The 18,341-nt window shown below is 38.9% G+C and overlaps 1 protein-coding gene across 1 annotated transcript; it reads left to right on the top strand.

Moving 5' to 3' along the window:
• Window positions 1–392: 392 nt before the first annotated feature.
• On the top strand, window positions 393–12,698 carry GTF2A1L (general transcription factor IIA subunit 1 like). The gene is made up of 9 exons (XM_086745160.1): window positions 393–428; window positions 2,475–2,576; window positions 2,870–2,993; window positions 4,671–4,726; window positions 6,010–6,103; window positions 7,186–7,787; window positions 9,412–9,702; window positions 10,462–10,551; window positions 12,513–12,698. Exons 1-9 carry the CDS (start codon window positions 393–395, stop codon window positions 12,618–12,620), a joined length of 1,503 nt encoding a protein of 500 aa, XP_086601286.1. The 3' UTR covers window positions 12,621–12,698.
• The last annotated feature ends 5,643 nt before the right edge of the window (window positions 12,699–18,341 follow it).

Genomic DNA, 18,341 nt, shown 5'->3' with positions numbered 1-18,341 from the left:
GGTAATAATGACTTCAGAGTTTATTAGAGCAAAATAATATGCTTTTGTAGCCAGATTTCCTAGGTATACTTTTGCAGTATGGGGCAACTGTGGCTGTCCAGACAAGGCCTGCTTTCCCCCATGCTCGCAAGCTCAGGGTCCAAACAGCAAACTGGGCGCCTGACCCTTTGTGCAGCGGCTGGCCCTTCTTTTTGGCCTCAGGAGCTGAAAGAAGAACATAGATTTTAGCAATCAGGTTACGCCCCAGTGTGTGGCACTGCATGGGGTGTTCCAGAGACAGGGAGGAAAACAGCGAGCCCACCGGAGCAAAGCAGACCAGGGCCCGGGCGGGGCCGACGACGGGCAGGCCGCGTCGCCATGGCAACAGCACTTTAAGGCGGGAGGGCGGGCTGATGGTGGGCGCCGCCATGGCTCACGCTAACCCTGTGGTGAGGGGGCGGCGGCAGCAGCAGCAGCAGCAGCAGCAGCAGCGAGGCTCGGTCGTGTTCGGTCCTCACACTGCAGCCGGGCTTGGGGGCTGCGAATGACCCAGAGGGGGCTGGCTGCCGCTCGGCGCGGGAGGCAGGAGACGGGGCCGGGCGAGGGCCGGGGAAATCGCCTGCCCCTCTCTCCCCGGGCCCGGCGGGAGGCCGTGCCGCCCCGCGCAGGCCCCGGGAGGAGCTGCCATCCTTTCCCTGGCGCGGGAAGCCCAGGGGCGACCTGGAAACCCGTTATTTTGTTGGTTTTTTGTTGTTGTTGTTAAAAAAAGCGTTTTGTGGGCAAAAGCATCGTGGCAGGGATTAGTGTGAGCCACTGGGTAGTTCCAGGGCGCGAAGGGACGCTGTGCAAGCTCCGTGGTGCCAGGGAGAATGGTGGCGGCTTTCACTGCCCTCAGGGTTTCATCTGCTGCTGTCTCGCTTTGCGTGGAACTTCAGGTCGTCCTTCAGATGACCGTGACCCCAGGGGAGCCCTGAAGGCTTCACTTTTAAGATGTGCTTTTGGCTTTGCTGAAATGCGGTGTTGATCAGTCCCTTCTCGCCACCCCACTGTACGCAAAGGAAACCGGAGTTTCTTTGGTCATGGGGCGGGGTGTTCCCATACGGATGGGCTGGCTCTGGCAGAGGAGTGGCTGTGTGTGAAGGGATAGACCTGGAGTACAGTAATGTCTGCACTGTAACCAGTTTTCTCTAATTTGGAAGCATGTAGTATTTGAATTTTACAGTTGCTATGTACAGTTTTTACATAGCGTAATAAATGTTTGTACTTACTGTAGGTTGGCAATCCTGGGGAGAGGAATAGGCCTGTTGAAAGATTTAAATTCAGTTTCTCTTCTGGATTAATAATGAAGGCAAAGCATTTGACATATAGGCTAGTCAACATATCTTAGTGTAGTGGTACAAGAATCAATTTTTTTTTTTTCCCTTCCTGCTCGGGGAATTCTTTGAGATCTCTAACCTCCCATAAGAAATAATACATAAATATGGTTATTTTAAAGTAGTGCTATGTTGTGCTGGTAGCTTTTTGCAAAAAGTGTAACTTGTTACTTCTTAATAACTTCTAGGATTTTTTTTTTTTTAATTATTTATCATCTGCGGTTTTAAACAACTTTAAAGCAGTAAAATATTAACTTGATGTTAAGTTAGAAAAATGTAAATTAATATCCTGGAATCTTAACTTCTGAGGTTTCCTAAAAATCTTCACTTCCTCTTTCACCTTGTGTAGGCTATTCTGGTGGTAATGATAGTAAAAGATTAATATGCTTAAAATTGCTAAAAGCTTATTATCTTATTTGCATCTGAATGGATGAATCTTGAAGCTTATGTATGTCTTGTTCAGTTCTGACTGGTGGATTAGAATTTAATCACTGACATGGGCAGAAGAAGAAATGAAATGTTGTGTTAGAGTCCTGTTGTAATAGAAGATGAATGGTATGCATTGATAACTGTAGTGTTAAAATTTCTATTGGCTAAACCACTGTACAGCATCAGACTATTACCATAAAGAAAAAAAAAAAACAAAAACCCTCATTTTTTGCAGGTTACTTACATTATGCTTCTGATAAAATTGGCACATCTCATTTTTAGTAACCTGTATTGTTGGCCTTTAAGTTAGGGGCAATGACATGAGAATGATACTAACCAGTAAATGTCAGTTTTGAACTGAAATTTTAGACATGCTTGTTTGAAAATACAGCACAGCAATTGTAATGTTTCTAGGATTTTCTTAAGCATTTCTGTGGCCCACAGAAACAAATAATTTGAGGTTCAAATCCAGTATTTTTGCAGGGATGTCTCTTCCCAGGGATGGCAGATTTAAAAGAATGAGTGGACTTGCAGACCTTTGTCCTTGACAGAGTGTTCACTTTATTACACTGATCTCTTCGTGCTGTTCAGTTTGTAACAGTAGTTTATGCAGTAAGATTAGACTTTGTACTATCATTTCGAATGACTTAATGCTCATCTTAACTTGAAAATATTTTGGGTTTTTAAATGCAGTCTAAACTATACAAGTCCATCATTGAAGATGTGATTGAAGGTGTGCGGGAACTCTTTGCAGAAGAGGGTTTAGAGGAACAGGTTCTGAAAGACTTGAAACAGGTTTGTTGCATTAATAGAAGTTGTGTATTTTTTCTTCTTTTGAGATGATGTACCTGTCCATTTCTTTGCCCTCCAAAACATGCGAACTTTTGCACTAATTTACAGTTATAAATATCCTGCAATGATATGTTGGGCTGCTTGAACTTGAAATTCAGTAGTGATTGTTACCATGTTTATTGGATAGAATCAGTCAGTTTACTCTTAGAAAAATTAAGAATACTTGATTATAATTTTAGTTGCGGTTTGTTTTTTAAATCTGATATCTGTTCACCTTAATAATAATCTTTCTGCAGCTTTGGGAAACCAAGGTGATGCAGTCTAAAGCAACAGAAGGCTTCTTCAGACATAGCCACCGCTCTCAACAATTTACCCTGCAGTTGCCACACAACTTGCACCGTGTTCTGCAGGCTTCAGCAGGTCAGATGTTGAACACAACAGATGCAATTTAAGAATAGCTCAATGATTCCAGAATCTTTTCGGAAGACTTGAAGGTGCTGCAATAATCTTCGTTTGTGATGCCTATGTATATATCTAGCATGATGGGGAACAGTAATTATTTGAAAACAGAATTTGACTAATAAAGGATTAGTTAAACTTTGATAAATTAATGCAGTTATGTCTATGTGCTCTTGATCTGCTGCTTGTTTCCGGTAGCAAAACATGAGAATTTTAGCCGTCTTGTCTACAGTCCAGAATTGTAGCCCTTCAACTGCAGATTCACCACTAGTATTAAGCTTTCCCTTCCCACACTTAATGTGTGGCATGCTGTGTGCTGAGGTTTTATATGGCATGTTTGGGCCATGTTGGACTTTAATTTGGTTCTGCAGTTGTTAAATGTAACCCTTTGCTCAAACAGAAGAGTGGGAGTTTTTGGGGCGTTTTTTTGGTTTGTCTTCCAGTTACTTTTCCTAAAAGTAGTATTCCCGTTGCAGAGAAGTACTTGACTTTCACACAGACTCTGACATCAGGACCTATTCTTCTCAATTAAGTCCAGCTGACCACTGTGGTAAGGTTATGGTAGAGTGTAATGCTCAGCTGAGGCTTCTCCCAATGTGAGGGGCCATTAGCACCTTTCCCACAAAGAACAAAAGAAGTATGAGATGATTTAATGAAAATGTGTGTCTTAGTGTGCTTTGGGGTTGGGCAGGCAATCTTAATCTTTTTTTTTTTTCTTTTTTTTTTTTTTTTTTTTTCCCCCCCACAGTCCTCATAGTTGAATGGTCTGGTTTTGGTGACAGATATTTTATTTATTCCAAGTGGTTAAAAGGAATATACTTTTGGGTTTGTTTGCTATTGGAGGCTTTATATGTAATGAGCTTTACCTTGTTACTCCTAATTTTTGGGAGGGCAAGACTAAGGCAAAACTATCTGTTGAATTCAGTGAACCATTTAAAAAAAAAAAAAAAAAAAACCAAACCCAAAACAACAGGATTTGAATTGTCCTATGGCTAGAGATTTTCAAAGTAGTTACAGCTATCTAAATTGTTTGCTTCTTGAAGCCTGTGAAAGTTTTCCCTTTGGCTTATCTTCTCCCACTGAAGTCAGTATTGAGTGCTTTTGAAAATCCCACCCTGCTGGTCTTACTGGTAGCACCATTGGATTTGCTCTGATGCAGAAAAATACTTGCACATTTTCCTCATCTTGACAAGGCAGCACTCTTGGCATATATATTCTTGGTCATGTTAAAATGCTAGCTTTGTGCATCTGTCCTTCTAGTTGATGTAATAAATAGAAATGGCACACTTAATTTTTATGGTGCAACTTAAAACAGACCTAATAGTTAAATAGAAATATTTCTAAAACAAAACAAATCTCCAAGACCAGCTTTTAGCAAAATTTAAGTTTTATAGGTTCAAGGTATAACCTCTCCCCCCTGAGTACAGCATAAGCTTGGAGCAACATAAAGGGAAGTATATTCAAGAGCCTTATCTAGATGTGCTCACTTGTTTGTTGATCTAATGAGTATGGACTGAAGTTAGACTGCTTCAGTTTCAGCAGTGCTTGCTGTATATTACTGAAAGATCAACTATGTCTGAGAAACTAATTTTTTTTTTTTTTTTTTGTAAATTGGCTTTTTTTTTTTTTTTTTAATAGCTTCTTTAGTCATCCCAACTGGCAGAGGTTTTCAGCATTTTGCAGCAGCGGACCTGGTATGTAGGTGTAGAGACATTTTATTTCAATTTTGATTATTTTGAATTCTAAATTATTAAGTTTGTCAGTTGTTAATAGGCTTAAGGGGAGGCAAGTATTAAATATTTTCCATGTATAGATGCTTTAGGACAGCATTTAGAGGCTGGAAAAGTAGCATTTCTTGTGACATTTTCATCTGTCCAATATGGTATAGTAGGCAAGGGAGCAGGAGTCCTGCTGAGAGGAAACCAACAGCTGAAGAAACTCTGCATTGTTGCTTCAAGCCTTTGGGAGGTTTTTTGGTGGTTTGTAGGTTTTTTTGTTTTTGTTTGTTTGTTTGGTTGGTTTTTTTATTAAAACCATACAGAAATTAAGAGTCTGCAGACGGAGAGCTGCAACTCTACTGCTTCTGCTTAAGCAGTGAAAAAGGATGGGGATCTACCAGTTGGTTTTGCAAGAAGTGCAGCTAGAAGTGTGTTGGAAGACATAGCTGCATGTATTTAGCCCATAGGATGGAAATGTAGTGGAATGCACATCTACAGATCCCTTTTTTAAAAAAAAAAAAAAATTATTACTGGATGTTAAAATAATGCATAGTTGGGAAATGCTAGCACTAGTGAAGTTGGAAGCAGCATTATCTGTGAGGTACAGAAATAATCCAGAAGCAAATGAGTATTTTTAGAGTTGATACGTTCTGAATTTTGGGCATGGCAAAATTTGTTTGGGGAGGGGCTATTAATTGTCACAGCTTGATGGACTTACGGAGTGCCTCCTGAGCCTCAAGGTAACTAGCTTGCTGAGCTGAAGTATGATACTGGGAAGATGTTTGTGTGACATGTAAGTTTCCTGATTTAAAATTTTGATTTCCCCGGAACAGCTAGTTGAAAGTGAGCCTTATTCCAACTCTGCTTTCTAGGAGAAAAAGAGAATGTGGAGTGACTTCAGAGGCCTAGGCGAGGAGTCTGTGGTGTGCAGAGTAATGCATAAGCTTGGGTAAAAGTGGCCCTGAGTGGAAAAATACCTTTCTGGATGGTGTGTACGTTGAGGGGGTACAGAAAAGCATTCTGTTAATGAAAAGGGGATGTGGTAACTGGAAAACAGGAAACACTTAGAGCAAGTCATTATCCTATCAATACAGAATACTCCTTATCTGTCTAAATCTCAAAAGTCTGAAGCAACTCTTCAGTAAAGATGATGACAAAAAGGCCCTCATTCGTGTTTTGTCTGGATAGGTTAGTGTGACAGTTTGGGCCCTAGGAGATAAAGTATGCACCGTTTCTTAATAAAGCTCTTGTGTATCCAGGGTGCTTCGCGAGCGGGTGCAACTCTTCCTCTGCCTACGGGTATTGCTTATCCTATACACGTACCAGCGGGAGTGACGCTGCAGACTGCATCTGGTAAGACTAATGAGGAGATGTAAAATGTTACGGTGCATTGACTGTATGTGGATATTGGAAGATGGTCCTGAGTACAGTAGGTAAAAGAAATGTGAAGTAAAAGTATAGGTGGGTAGAGCCAGTTATCCTCTTTCTCCTTTGTAGTTTTTGTTTGTATTTGCTGCACGGGGAAAGTAATTACATTGATTAGTTAGTGTGTCAATTGTGTACACTTCCAAGATCAAGTTAACACAGACTCGCAGGTGATGCTGTTGTTTTGTTTTATAACTGCTCACAAATGTGTTCCTTGTCAGTCCAGACTTGGGTATCTCCTTCTCCTACATAAGGGACAATCTTCCATATTTTTAAAAGGTAAAGACATTCTGATGCTTCAGAATCAAATTGTTTTCTTATTCAAATAAAATCCAACCATCCATTAACCTTTTTGCTCGCACTCTTTTGCTGATAAAACTGTATTGCTTGTACAAAAATGTGCTTGTACTGCGTAGGGTGTGATGAGCACAAGGCTTATTTCAGTCACAGGTTGACTCTTCCCTCAAACAGCTGTTCTTTGAAAACTGATGTCAGTAGATACCTATTTCAGATGTAATTACTAAGATTTTGAGACCTCTGGGCTGGTATCAGCAACTCTGTGTGTGGGGAAAAGAATAACTAAATGAATTTGGGAACTTCGCTCTGGCATTTTAATTATTACACTGATAATAATAACTTTAAGAATTCAGTATTTGGAGTGGTTTTCATACAGTGAGAGAGGATAGATAATCTAGGAGTCTTGTTTTAAAAAAATATTTATTTTTATTAAATCCAGTATGTAATTAATGCCACTGAGCTATTGTGGAGGCCAAAACCAAAGAGGAGTATTAAACATGAGGGCCTGGATGGAAACTCTGACCCGAAAAGCCACTGAATGCTTAATTTTCAAAGGCTGAAATTGTGCTTGGGGAAAGAACTGCTTTGTAAACATCCTGTTTCTCATAGTTTGCCTGAGTATTTGCTATTGGCTGTTAGTGGTAACAGGACAGTGGCCTGGGTGGACCTGCAGTTTAACCTGCTGAAGTAATTTTTAACTCTTCTCTTTGTAGGGCACCTCTATAAGGTAAACGTGCCTGTTATGGTCACACAGGCCTCAGGAGAGGCAAGTATTCTACATCATCCTGTTCAGCAGATATTTCAGCCCCTTGGGCAGCCTTCAGTTCTGCAAGCCAACATTGCCAGTGTTGCACAGATGAATGCATCTTCTGCCCAGGCAGCTGCTGAAACATTGCAACCCCAGGAGACTGCTCTCCAGCAGGCCATAGTACTTCAACCAAATGCCATGGAAAAAAACCACCTGGAGAACTCTGCCAATACGACACTGGTCCAGCAGCCTTCCGTGAGTCAGCAACAACTTGCAACTAATGCAGTGTGGAATCAGCGTGCAGACTCCACAGAAGAGTCCCAGCACAGCCATCTTCATATGACTGTGTTTACTCCAGAATCTTCTGAAGTGTGTTCTCCCACCAAATCCTCAGCAAATGACTCGAGCAGTGTACTGCTGGGTGTGGAGGCGCAGTTAGATATTGAGCCTCAGGAGTCGCTGCAACAGCAGGTGTCTGATGATATCATTGACCTGATTATCATGGGCAGAAGTTTGGATGATAACACTGTTCTGAAAGACCAGTACAGCATTGCTTCCTCTGACAAAGTAAGGCCTTTTATTTCTCAGCTGGTGAAAATACATTTGTTGGAGATGGTTGTTTTGAAATATCATAAGAGATGTGATCAAACACATTTGTCAGTGACAAGTAGCACTTCTAAATTATAATAATAAAAATTACTATAATTTTAAAGTTCATTCTTGAGCTTTTTTTGAATAGCAGTAGCTGACTACTTATTTTTACATCAAGAATTTGGAATTTGTCACAAATATTGCTGAAATACTGGGATTGAAGAGAATGTCAATCTAAAAAATGCTAAAAGTGTAATGGATAGGTACAATGTATCAATGTATTCTTAGAGTTATTGACTGTTTGGGGATTTTTTTTTTTTTTTTTTTTTTTTTTTTTCCTGCAACTGAGCAGACATGAATGACCCTTTGAGAAGTTCCATGTCATTCTGACACTGAATCTGCATATGGATACTGGCGAGTTGTGGGCAAATAGCTTTTGCAATGTCAGCTGGGATAAGTTTTAACTTGTAATGTGTGAAGAGCATTTAACTTGCATTGAAAATGCATATTGAGTATGAAAAGTCAGATTTCGTAAGTGAAAATCTGCTGGAAGGAAATGTATTTCCTTGGAAAAAAAATTCTGAACAAACTAAAATTCAGCTAGAGCTGTGTGAAAAACTTGAAGGATTTTAAGTAACAAGCCACTTTACTGACCTCATCTAATTTTTGTTCCAGAAATTATTTGCAAATGTTTTACGTTCAGGCAGGCTTGCTGACTATGATTTGGCTCAATCACATAAGTGCTACAAATTTATTAAATGCAAATTTAATGGCAGTAATGACAAATAACTGTAAACAGAAAGCATGTTATGTTGCTCATCTGAACTTTGATGCCAGAATGATGAAGCCTGTCCGTAGTAAGAATGGAAGGTCAAAACAAAGTTTTATTTTCTTGAACTATAAAGTCTATGTGGATGCAAATTAAGTGTTACAATAAAGATTTAATGAGAAAACAAAGATAGCTGAAAGCTTAAAGCCCTTTTATGCTCCTGTGAATGCTCTGTTTAGGAATTCTAGCACTTTTATGAACAGTAACATGAAGTACTGAAATATTTACTGTCTCTCTTAGCATTTTGTATTTTATTTAAACAAAGCATTTTGAGTTGAGGGAAAGGGATAAGTTCATCTTTTAGTTAAAAAGTGAAAAATGCTATTTTGAGGGTGAGGGAGTAGACTGTTTCCTTTCCCTCTTTTTTTTTTTTTTTTTCCTTGTTTGTTTGGGGGTTTTTCTTTGGTTTTTTTTGTTTGTTTGTTTGTTTTTATTTTTTGAGTTTTCTTTGTAATAGAATTTCTAAAGGCCTGCATGGCTGATCGTCTTTTTCTTGAAGCTGTTTGAATACCATAGTGTTTAAAGAAAAGTCTAAGAGAATGTATTTCTGATTGCTGAGGAATATTTGGCATGGATTCCATTTAAGGTTAGCTATAAGAGCAAGATTTGCAAATGTAGTCCGGGTTTACAAGTAGGCCAGGACTTGAAACTCTCATTTTAGTGCCCTGGTCTTGTTGTTTCATTAAACAAAAATCTCAGGCTTTGTACTGAACAATGCAAAGCTACATGGTGTTAATTGACAAGCTGTCTCTGGTCTCTTATTTCTGTCAGATGGAACCTACTGAGCAGATGGAATCTAATTTACGATCAGAGAAGGCTATCTGCAGTGACGTTGAAGGCATAATTCAGCTAGATGGTACTGGTGATGTTTCTCCCAAGGAAGAAATACCACATACAGAACACGGGGAAGAGAATGAATTCATAGGCATTATTGAATCAGAGGATCTAAAAGTTCTGGAGGATGAGGATGATGACGATGAAGAATGTGACAGTATTTCAAACACAGAGTCTAGCAGCAGTGGTGGTGATAATGAAGAGCCCCAAATAGACATAGTTGAGGAGGTAATTTACTTTTGAGCCTTGTGAAGCATACTACAATAGTTTATCTGTCTTGACTGTTAAATTGTTGGAGCCAGAACAATTCCTGGTAAGTTTAATGTAGAGAATGCATAATTAAGTTACTACCTCTTGAGATAAGAGGTACTGCTGAGAAGTTACAACAGAGCTCATTGAGGAGTGTGAACAAATGAAAGAGCTGTTGAGAAGTTAGTTGTTTATTGGATGAATTAAAATACTTAATTACCAGGATTAAAGTTCAATGGTGAAACCCTGGCCTCACTTGAATGAGTTCTGCTTTTTATTTAAGTCAGATTGGGATACAAATCTAGGTTTCTCTTCCTTCTGAAAGACCACAGGGAATTATACAGAGTACAGGGCAATGTGATACAAATACATACACTTTCTAGGAAAAGACTTTTTTCTTAAAGATGTGCAGTTTTGGGTCCTAGAGATTGACAAGAGAATCGGCTTGTAACATTTGGACTTCCAATAAATATGAGGTCATTATTAATCTAGTTACTGGGGTCAGCTTTGTCAGCTAGCAGTCTTGCTTTTTTACCTGTGTTTTTGCTTAGGGTGTTTTTGGTTTTGAGAATGTAAGCATGTAAAGATGCTTATAAATGAGCTTTGCACAACATCGTCTTCATAGCCTCTAGGTCTTGATTTTCGCACTGGTAACCTTTATCATTCTAGGCATGTTTAATGTCAAGTATATTCAATTCTATTCTGAAAGAATGTATAAAATATAATTTTAATCTCTAGGACCCCTTAAATTCTGGTGATGATGTCAGTGAACAGGACACTCCGGACTTGTTTGACACTGACAATGTCATAGTTTGTCAGTATGACAAGGTACAGTATATGTTTTTTTTGTTTGTTCCTTAATCATTCTAAATATCTTCAGCAAATCCATGTCTGGTCTGCTGTCAGTGCCTTTTAAAGAAAATCTAATGCTGTAATAATTGAATGTTTAAATTGCGTGTTTGGATGACAATAGTCTGAAGACTTACCTGCTGTTTCTGAAATGAGGATAATAAACGGGATCATAATGGTCTATAAAAGGAAAAGTGGGCCAATCTTGCAATGTTAAGATTTGTAAAGCTGCAGAAGCTTATGCATTTTCTTAACTTTTAAGTAATATCAACAACTCTGTGTAAGCATTTTCAGCTATGAATTAAGACTTTGGAAATGGGTACCAGAAAGAGGAGTGCGTGTATTTTCTTTTACATTTTTTTTCTCTTAAGTGCTTACTGAGAGACTTTCCTACCAAAATTCTGTTATGTCTGAAAATCAAAACACTTGTTAAATGGCATTTTGTCCTCCTTCATTTTAATGTTTAAAATTCAAACTTATTTTGAAGTCTTGAAGATCAAATTAAATACTTCTAACTCTGGTATGGTTTTCGACACTTACATGTCAGTTGTTTTAAAAGTTGACAAAACAAATTGCATATTTTATTTTGAAACAAATAAGGAAAAAAGCACACTGTCTGCAGTGTGCTTAAGAATGTGCCTTGACTTTTATTCTTTCAAAAGGGACTGGTGATAATTTTTTGTGTGTTTAACTAGGCCTGCTTTAATGGTGCCTGTGCTTTAGGAAACAGTGAGCTGCCAAGAATTTTGTCTGTACTGAAGTGTAACAGATTTGAGTGTTTCTGAAACTAGTTATTTTGGATAATGTAGTTATAGGGATGTGTCTAGAAAATGCATCTGAAATTGAGCCACAGTGTCTGTATTGTATTGATAAGGTACACAAAGTTTTGAAGTTTTGTAGCTCAGTTTGATGTTACAGGTACCATAGGTAGTGGATATTGTTACCTACAACAAATTTTACCTGTAATAAGCCGAACAATTGGTTAAAATTTTTAAAAAACTGATAGGAAGAAAACTAATAGGAAGTTCAGTATTGGGCGTGTCTATAGGAAACTTAATTTCTAATAATATTTGATCTTAAGTTACAGAAGTTGGGGGAAGATGTTGGTAACTTTCACTTTTCCTATATAGATTTAATAAAACATGAGGGCCTAGTAGAAAGTAGATGCAGTTATCTATTAAATTACCTTGTTACCTATAAAAGACTGCTGTTGGCAGAACTACTGTCCTGGTTTTTTTTCCCCTCCTTTTCTTTTTTTTTTGTTTCTAGACTTGAAAATACTGATGCTTAAAATCCAAGGAATTTTCTAGAGATGTTTAAATTTCCTTCTTCTAGTATTAAAAAAACCCCAACTTTCTGCAGTATAGATTATTTTGCAGGCCTTTAAAAAGAAACAATATGCAAATTCTTTCTTATTGTTTTGTATGGCAGTATTTGCTTTTGAGCAAAATTTTCCTGCTTTGAGTTTTGTCCCAATGTCCTTGTGCATGTAATATTGCTTTGCAATGTGTATGGGAGAAGGAAATCACGGTACTTCAGTTAGGCCATACTTGTTCGCAAGGTACAGTGTATTTCGGGACTGATACACTAAATTATTCTATTATTATTTTTTCTGCCAGTGTTGAGTTGCTGCACAGCTACCTGTGTGGTTGTTTAGGTTTTTTTTTAGTTGTTTTTTTTCTGGGGGGGGGCTGCGTGTGCACGCTAAGATTCAGGAGATTGTTCCCTGGAGAGGGCAGGGAATTCATGATAAACAACTGAAATCTACTGCCTCTATTGAATATTTGTGGTGAGTTCAGTGGCAGTTTCACATGTTTTGGGCTATCAAGATTCTAAAAGAAAAACAAGGTTTGTAAACCAAGTTGTGCCTAAACTTTTTTAAATGCCTGATCTAATTTTTTTTTGAGGCAGCATTGATTTATTTATTTATTTTTTATCAGATACATCGAAGTAAGAACAAATGGAAGTTCTACTTAAAAGATGGCGTGATGTCCTTTGAAGGTAAAGACCATGTTTTTGCAAAAGCCGTTGGAGATGCAGAGTGGTGAAACCTCACTGAAGTATGTACTATAAGACTGTGGCACTATTCCCTTATGAACCTTCTGTGAAACAACTAGACTTTCTATTGTTTTGCCATAAAAAAACCCAAAACAACAAAGCTGTGATAAAAATATACAAAATCAGTATTGTTAATATATGAAAACTAAAACACTGTATTGTTAGCTATTCAACTGTCTTTGCTGTTCTTTTCTGATTATTTCATTACTTTTCTACCCAAGAAACATCATTGGAATAAATAGCTTTAAAGACTGAAATATGGAATCTGTTAGTCATTCAAGAAAGTCATGGAATACTAAGTATTTAAGTAAATTTCAGTTCCATTGGTTTTCTTTCCAGCTCTTAAAATGAGAGCTAAAGTGTGACTTGAAATATAAAACTACACAATTGTTGGTGATACTGTTTATTTCTTTTGAAAGACTGCTGAGTTTAAAAAAAAAAAAGAAAAAAGAGCAACATCTGTGGAAGTCTGAAACCTGTGGCTGTTTCAGCTGTGTACTTCTTTCTCCCCTTTCCTTCCTCCCTTGCTTTTTTGTTGTTGCTTTGTTTACAGGTTTTTGACTTCAGCTTAAAGGCAGGCACTTTAGATGTAAGTCAGGAAATGTGGGTGGAAGACCCTTGAGCCGTCAATATATGAGAATTATTATTGTTTATTCTATACTCTCTGTGTCTACTGAGATGCAATGAATAGTGTGAATCAACATTAAAATGTGATTTATTTTCACTGTCAATACAAAGTCACTTAAGTTTTGCTTCTGTACATATCTGCTACATTCTAGAACTACAGACCAGTAAGCTGTGAACGATACAAATTGTGCATAATAATAAAATGTCATCTCATATACATTTCTAGCAGAGAGTTGGTTTTCTTTGTTCCCTAAATATAAACTTTGCTTAGAGAAATGTGTACAAGCCATGCATGTGACAGTAGCTCATAGTGCTATGAGAACTGCATTCCCAGCAGTCCACGATGTTAGCTTTTTGTTTGTTCCTCTAGCAATAGAGGTCAGAAAGAAGTTCTGGGCCCTAGCCCTTCAGAGCTGTAGCTTTCCCCTGGCTAGCTCCTGTTCCTTGTCGGGCAGTACTGGAAACTAAATGGTAAAGCCTCATCCAGGCTGCCTCAAACAGGATAATCCTGCTAGAAGGGCAGTGCTACACGCAAGACTATAGCACCCCTCTCTCCTGGCTGCTTCTTTTACATCTGCTAAAAGAAGACATTGTGAGACATCCCTTCTGCTCTCTGGGAGGATGCAGAGGCCTTGAGAAGAGAAAGGAAATAAAGAGGAGAGTTGGAGAGAAGGAATATATAGAAGAAATGGGGTGGGGAACCAACCCTTGAACCATTATGAACAAACTCTTGTGCTGATAGCATAAACAGCAGAGATGCTTCCCTCAGGAGGTAGGCTTTTCACAACTATTGGGTTTTTTGCGTGCTTTTTTTTGACATATCTGCTACTGTCCAGTATGAAAGACAGGACACTGAACTAGAAGGCTGGACCAGAGTGTGACGTTTCTTTTGTCTTTTATAGATACTGTTGCTGGGATGTAAAGAATTGTGTATTCAGAGACAGTTAACATATTACAGTGTATGATTTCTTTTTCCCCATTCAGCTGTCTTGTAGCTGCACTTACGCTACACTTCAGACCCATAAATGCACAGGAAATGCAGCTCTTACCTCATGAGAGATCCTTTTAGATTTCAGCACTCTGTCACAGGCTGTGAGGTGTTCATGCTCCATAAATGTGTACATTACAAACTGGGGCCATCTTCAACTTAGGCAGCATACTGGTGCTTCAGAAGAGACCGGAAGCAGAGGTAGTGTGGCACAGGAATCCATGGCACGTGACTGGATATGCACCACTCACTAAGCACCAGGTGGTCTCTGAGTGTTCTTCTGAGAATAGGATCTATTTTCCCTAGTCAATAGAGAATGAAGTGGCTAAAGAGGACCTATTTTTACCTAGTTTTAAAGTTGGGCAGCTTTTTTCTCTTTGCTGCACCTTTCTGCTTGTGGTGTTAAAGACTGTCTCCACATAAAGGTGAGGAGACAGAACTCTGAGCATCCTTATGACTGCCCATCTCTCTCCCTGTCTCTTCAGACCTTGTTCCTTTGTGAATGGGTGCCAAGATGTGCCCCATCTCTTCTAAATTTTTATCAGTTCATACTTACTACATACCTTCTACCTGTTAGCAAGATGTTTTGCAAGTTAATTTTTGACTGTTTGCTGCAACTTCTGTGCAGCCCAAGTATGATGTTGATTATATAGACTGCACATAGGGAATTGGAAGGATTTTTTAACACTGGCCTCTTACTTACCAAACTTCTTGTAAGATTTACAGATTGGACATTAGTGATATTTTTAATCCTCTTCTGCTTTATACAAATCATGTGTACTATCAGCAATTAAAATCTCAAAGGACTGTGTGCCATCTTTCCTCCTGAAGCGTTGCTGACAGTATACATAGCTGACTGTTACTCCTGGTCAAAGCTGACCTGCATCAAAAGGGATGCTGAAGATGGATTAGCTACGCCATCAAGCATCCCTTAGGTTTTCTTTTAGTTGTGTTTTCTAACCTAGCACCTCCTTGATAGAAAGGATCCTTAATGGGAGGTCCACCTAGTGCTTTCCGGATCTATCAAATATAGAAGCTTTAGGGATAAGATATCCCTTGGGAGTGCTTGCAGTGATTTTCCCAGTCCAGAGCTCTGGACTGTCTACTTGAACTCCTGCAGTAGGACTGACTTTCATCTTCTTCCATCTAAGCATTCAAGCATTGGCCTACACTTTGTTCCCAGCATTCTTGAATGCACCCTAGCAAAGGCTTACAGCTTTGAATAACATGTTTAAAACTAAAAAATATCTTAAATTAGGAATTTTTATATTGGAAAAAATCTTATTAAAATGTACGCTCAGTTAGCTAATTATGTAGCTTATGACAAGCAGTAATCAGATCAGAATGTTTTTGATCTGAATAGTTTACTGTATTAATGCTTTTGGTTGCTGCTACTTACAGTTTAACAAATACATTGCTGCAGGTGTGATGGGAAGAGGTGTTTTATAATAGTAATGTGTTAATACCAGTTATGGCCATCAAACATACTTCAGTAAATGTCTGTCTAAAACTTTATACCAGAAAGAAGGTAAGTTTACAAAAAATAATGAGATGGAATAACAAGTGTAACTTGTATAAGAAGCTTTAGCATGAATCTAAGTATTGGAGTGTTACTTTTACTTATTTGCTCACTTTTGTGTGTAGAAAAATTTGAAATATATAAATTACTTTTGTGGTGTATTTTTTTTTTTTTAACCAGCAATTGTTTTCTAAGTGGTAGATTTTATTCAACTTACAGCAGGTACAAAAAGAAAAATGCCCACAGCTCTAATGTTTATTTGCTGTTATGTTGCTTTGGTGTGTCCTAAACCGTGTACAGGATTCTTCCATGTGCCATCTGAAGAACCGAGTCTTGAAAATCAGTTGAGACGGGTAACAGAAAAGCCTCAGGCCAGGTAAGGTTTTTTTCACCCGTGGCTTCAGTTTCTATTATAGTTAAATATCCTATAGTAGTGTCATTTGCTCATCTGCTAAGCTCAGGAGCTGATGTGTACAAAGAGGTGCATCATATGGAATTTGTACTGATCGCTAAACTGTAGAGATTTAAGAGTCTCCTCTGTTCTCAATGCCACTTCGTTCACCACGTGTGTATGCACTGCTTCTCAGTACAGCTATGCTTACATACAGAGCTTTTACGCTGATTGAAATCATGGCATTAAACTGAAGGTAAGAGAGGGTCAGAGATGTTATTTTCTAATTAACACAATTATAAGCTAATGATAAACCCGTCAGTAGTACAAAGAATCACTTTCATTAATGTGAAGCAAATTTAATTTGCAGTGTAGTGTTTTGGCATCAAGAGGTGTGCTTTGGAACACAGATTTTTACTCTGTTGCTGTCACAGACTTGAAAACAAAGGACTCAGCTGAGCAGGAAAATGTAAGAGGTTTAAAGTGACTGCAATAATACAATTTCCTTATGTATCAGAGTCTGCACTTTTGGTGGCCATCAGGAACTGTAAGGATGTGACTGTTCTGGAGTAAGCACAGATCTTACACTGCTGCACTGCTCTGTGAACTGCAGGGGAGGTGTGTTTTATACCAGGCTGAGGATCTGTCTTCAGATACCGTGAATATCATCTACAGAATGTGATCCGAGATGCTAAAACTTAGATAGCAAACCCAGATAAAACACATTTGCTTTACCTTCTGTGAACCAAGAACTGCCACGTGTAGATCTCATGCTACCATACTGGTTTGATGAAATTTAGGCACTCGTGTTCCTCCCATCAGAGGCAATGTAACCAACCTGTCAAGAGGAAGCAACCTAAGAAGAGACTTGATCTGCAGTCTGCAGCTTTTGCACCTGTGTCCACAGAACTGTGAACCTTCTAATAACTTAAGCCCCTCATTTTCAGAAGACCAGTCAGTGCAGAACGATAGCCTCCTTACAACGCGCCTGGGGCAGACTCCCACAGGGATCCTGCCTGGCATTCGGTGCAATCCGCAGCTTGTCGCTCAGTACAGACTATTTGGCACATATGATGCAGGTGAGAGCTTATACATCTGAATCTCCAGCTGAAATACAGTGTGGTGTTGGCTCACAGCAAGTGAACTGTGTAAGCGCGACAGCTTACTTGCTGTGGACAGAGTAAATATGCTGCAATAACAAAGGAATGCTCAATTCTTACTGAAATTAGGAATGCAGCCACAAATGTGGATCTCCTTAGCATCAGGCAATGCATGGTGAAAGAAAAGACAGATTAAACACAGATACTAAAAAGTAACTACTCTTCTTCATCAGCTGGGAATGGAGTTGGACTGTGAGTGCTGAGGAGTCCCCAGTGTATCCCGAATGCCAGTAGCACTGGTGATGCTGGAGAGCAGGCAGATGAAAACAATTCATTGAAAACGTCCCTGGAGAGGAAACAAGGCAATATTCATTTACCTGTGCAGGCAGCAGCTATCTTCTGCTAAGGGAGCCTTTACAGCTTATGTGATTTGTGTGTGCGCACATATGACACACAAAATACAGTCCTGTGTGCAGCAGGTGGAGTTTTACAGCTTTTGCATTTCTTGTGATTTCCAGATTGTATGTGGTTGTGTATGGGTTAATTTTTTTTAAAGTAAGTTACCTACAGGTTCAGACTTGAGATCTAATGTAAACTGTGAAATTGCTACTAACAAAGGTTCAGTAGGTCAACTTCTTTCCTTGGTGACATCTTTACAACCTAATGCTTGAATACTGTTCCTTAACTGGGTGTAGGTAGCTGTGTAGTTGGAAGTTTCTGTTGATGAAATGAAGGGAGGCATCACTTTAAAGAAAGTCCCTCTTTCTTTAACCCACCAATGCCAGCACAGCTGATAGGAATGGAAAAAGAAGACTTGAGGTATAAAGACAGGCTTTAAATACCCTAGGGAAGCAGATCTGGACAAAAAGGAGCCAGACTGCAATCACTGCAGTACCCACTGGCTTCAAGAGCAGTTACTGGGCTTCAGTACTCCTGGGCTCCCCTGGTTCCCCCTAAAGAAGAGTTTTGCCTAATAGTCACCTTCCACTCCTGTTGTTGCAAAAGAAGAGAAGGGAAAATATCACTTTGAACATCATAACAGGTTGCATAAGAACTATCAGTTGGCATTTTTATTTATTGTGAAAT

Source organism: Chlamydotis macqueenii, chromosome 3 (genome assembly GCF_036417535.1).
Source record: "Chlamydotis macqueenii isolate bChlMac1 chromosome 3, bChlMac1.mat, whole genome shotgun sequence".
NCBI lineage: Eukaryota > Metazoa > Chordata > Aves > Otidiformes > Otididae > Chlamydotis > Chlamydotis macqueenii.
Note: the sequence above shows the minus strand (reverse complement) of the source record. Positions and strands in the feature narration are given on the sequence as shown.

Coding starts and splice junctions, on each gene's coding strand:
- GTF2A1L (XM_086745160.1), top strand. CDS start 393: ATGGTGGGCGCCGCCATGGCTCACGCTAACCCTGTG. Junction 2,994..4,670: donor TGTTCTGCAGGCTTCAGCAG/GTCAGATGTTGA, acceptor TTTTTTTAATAG/CTTCTTTAGTCATCCCAACT. Junction 4,727..6,009: donor ATTTTGCAGCAGCGGACCTG/GTATGTAGGTGT, acceptor TTGTGTATCCAG/GGTGCTTCGCGAGCGGGTGC.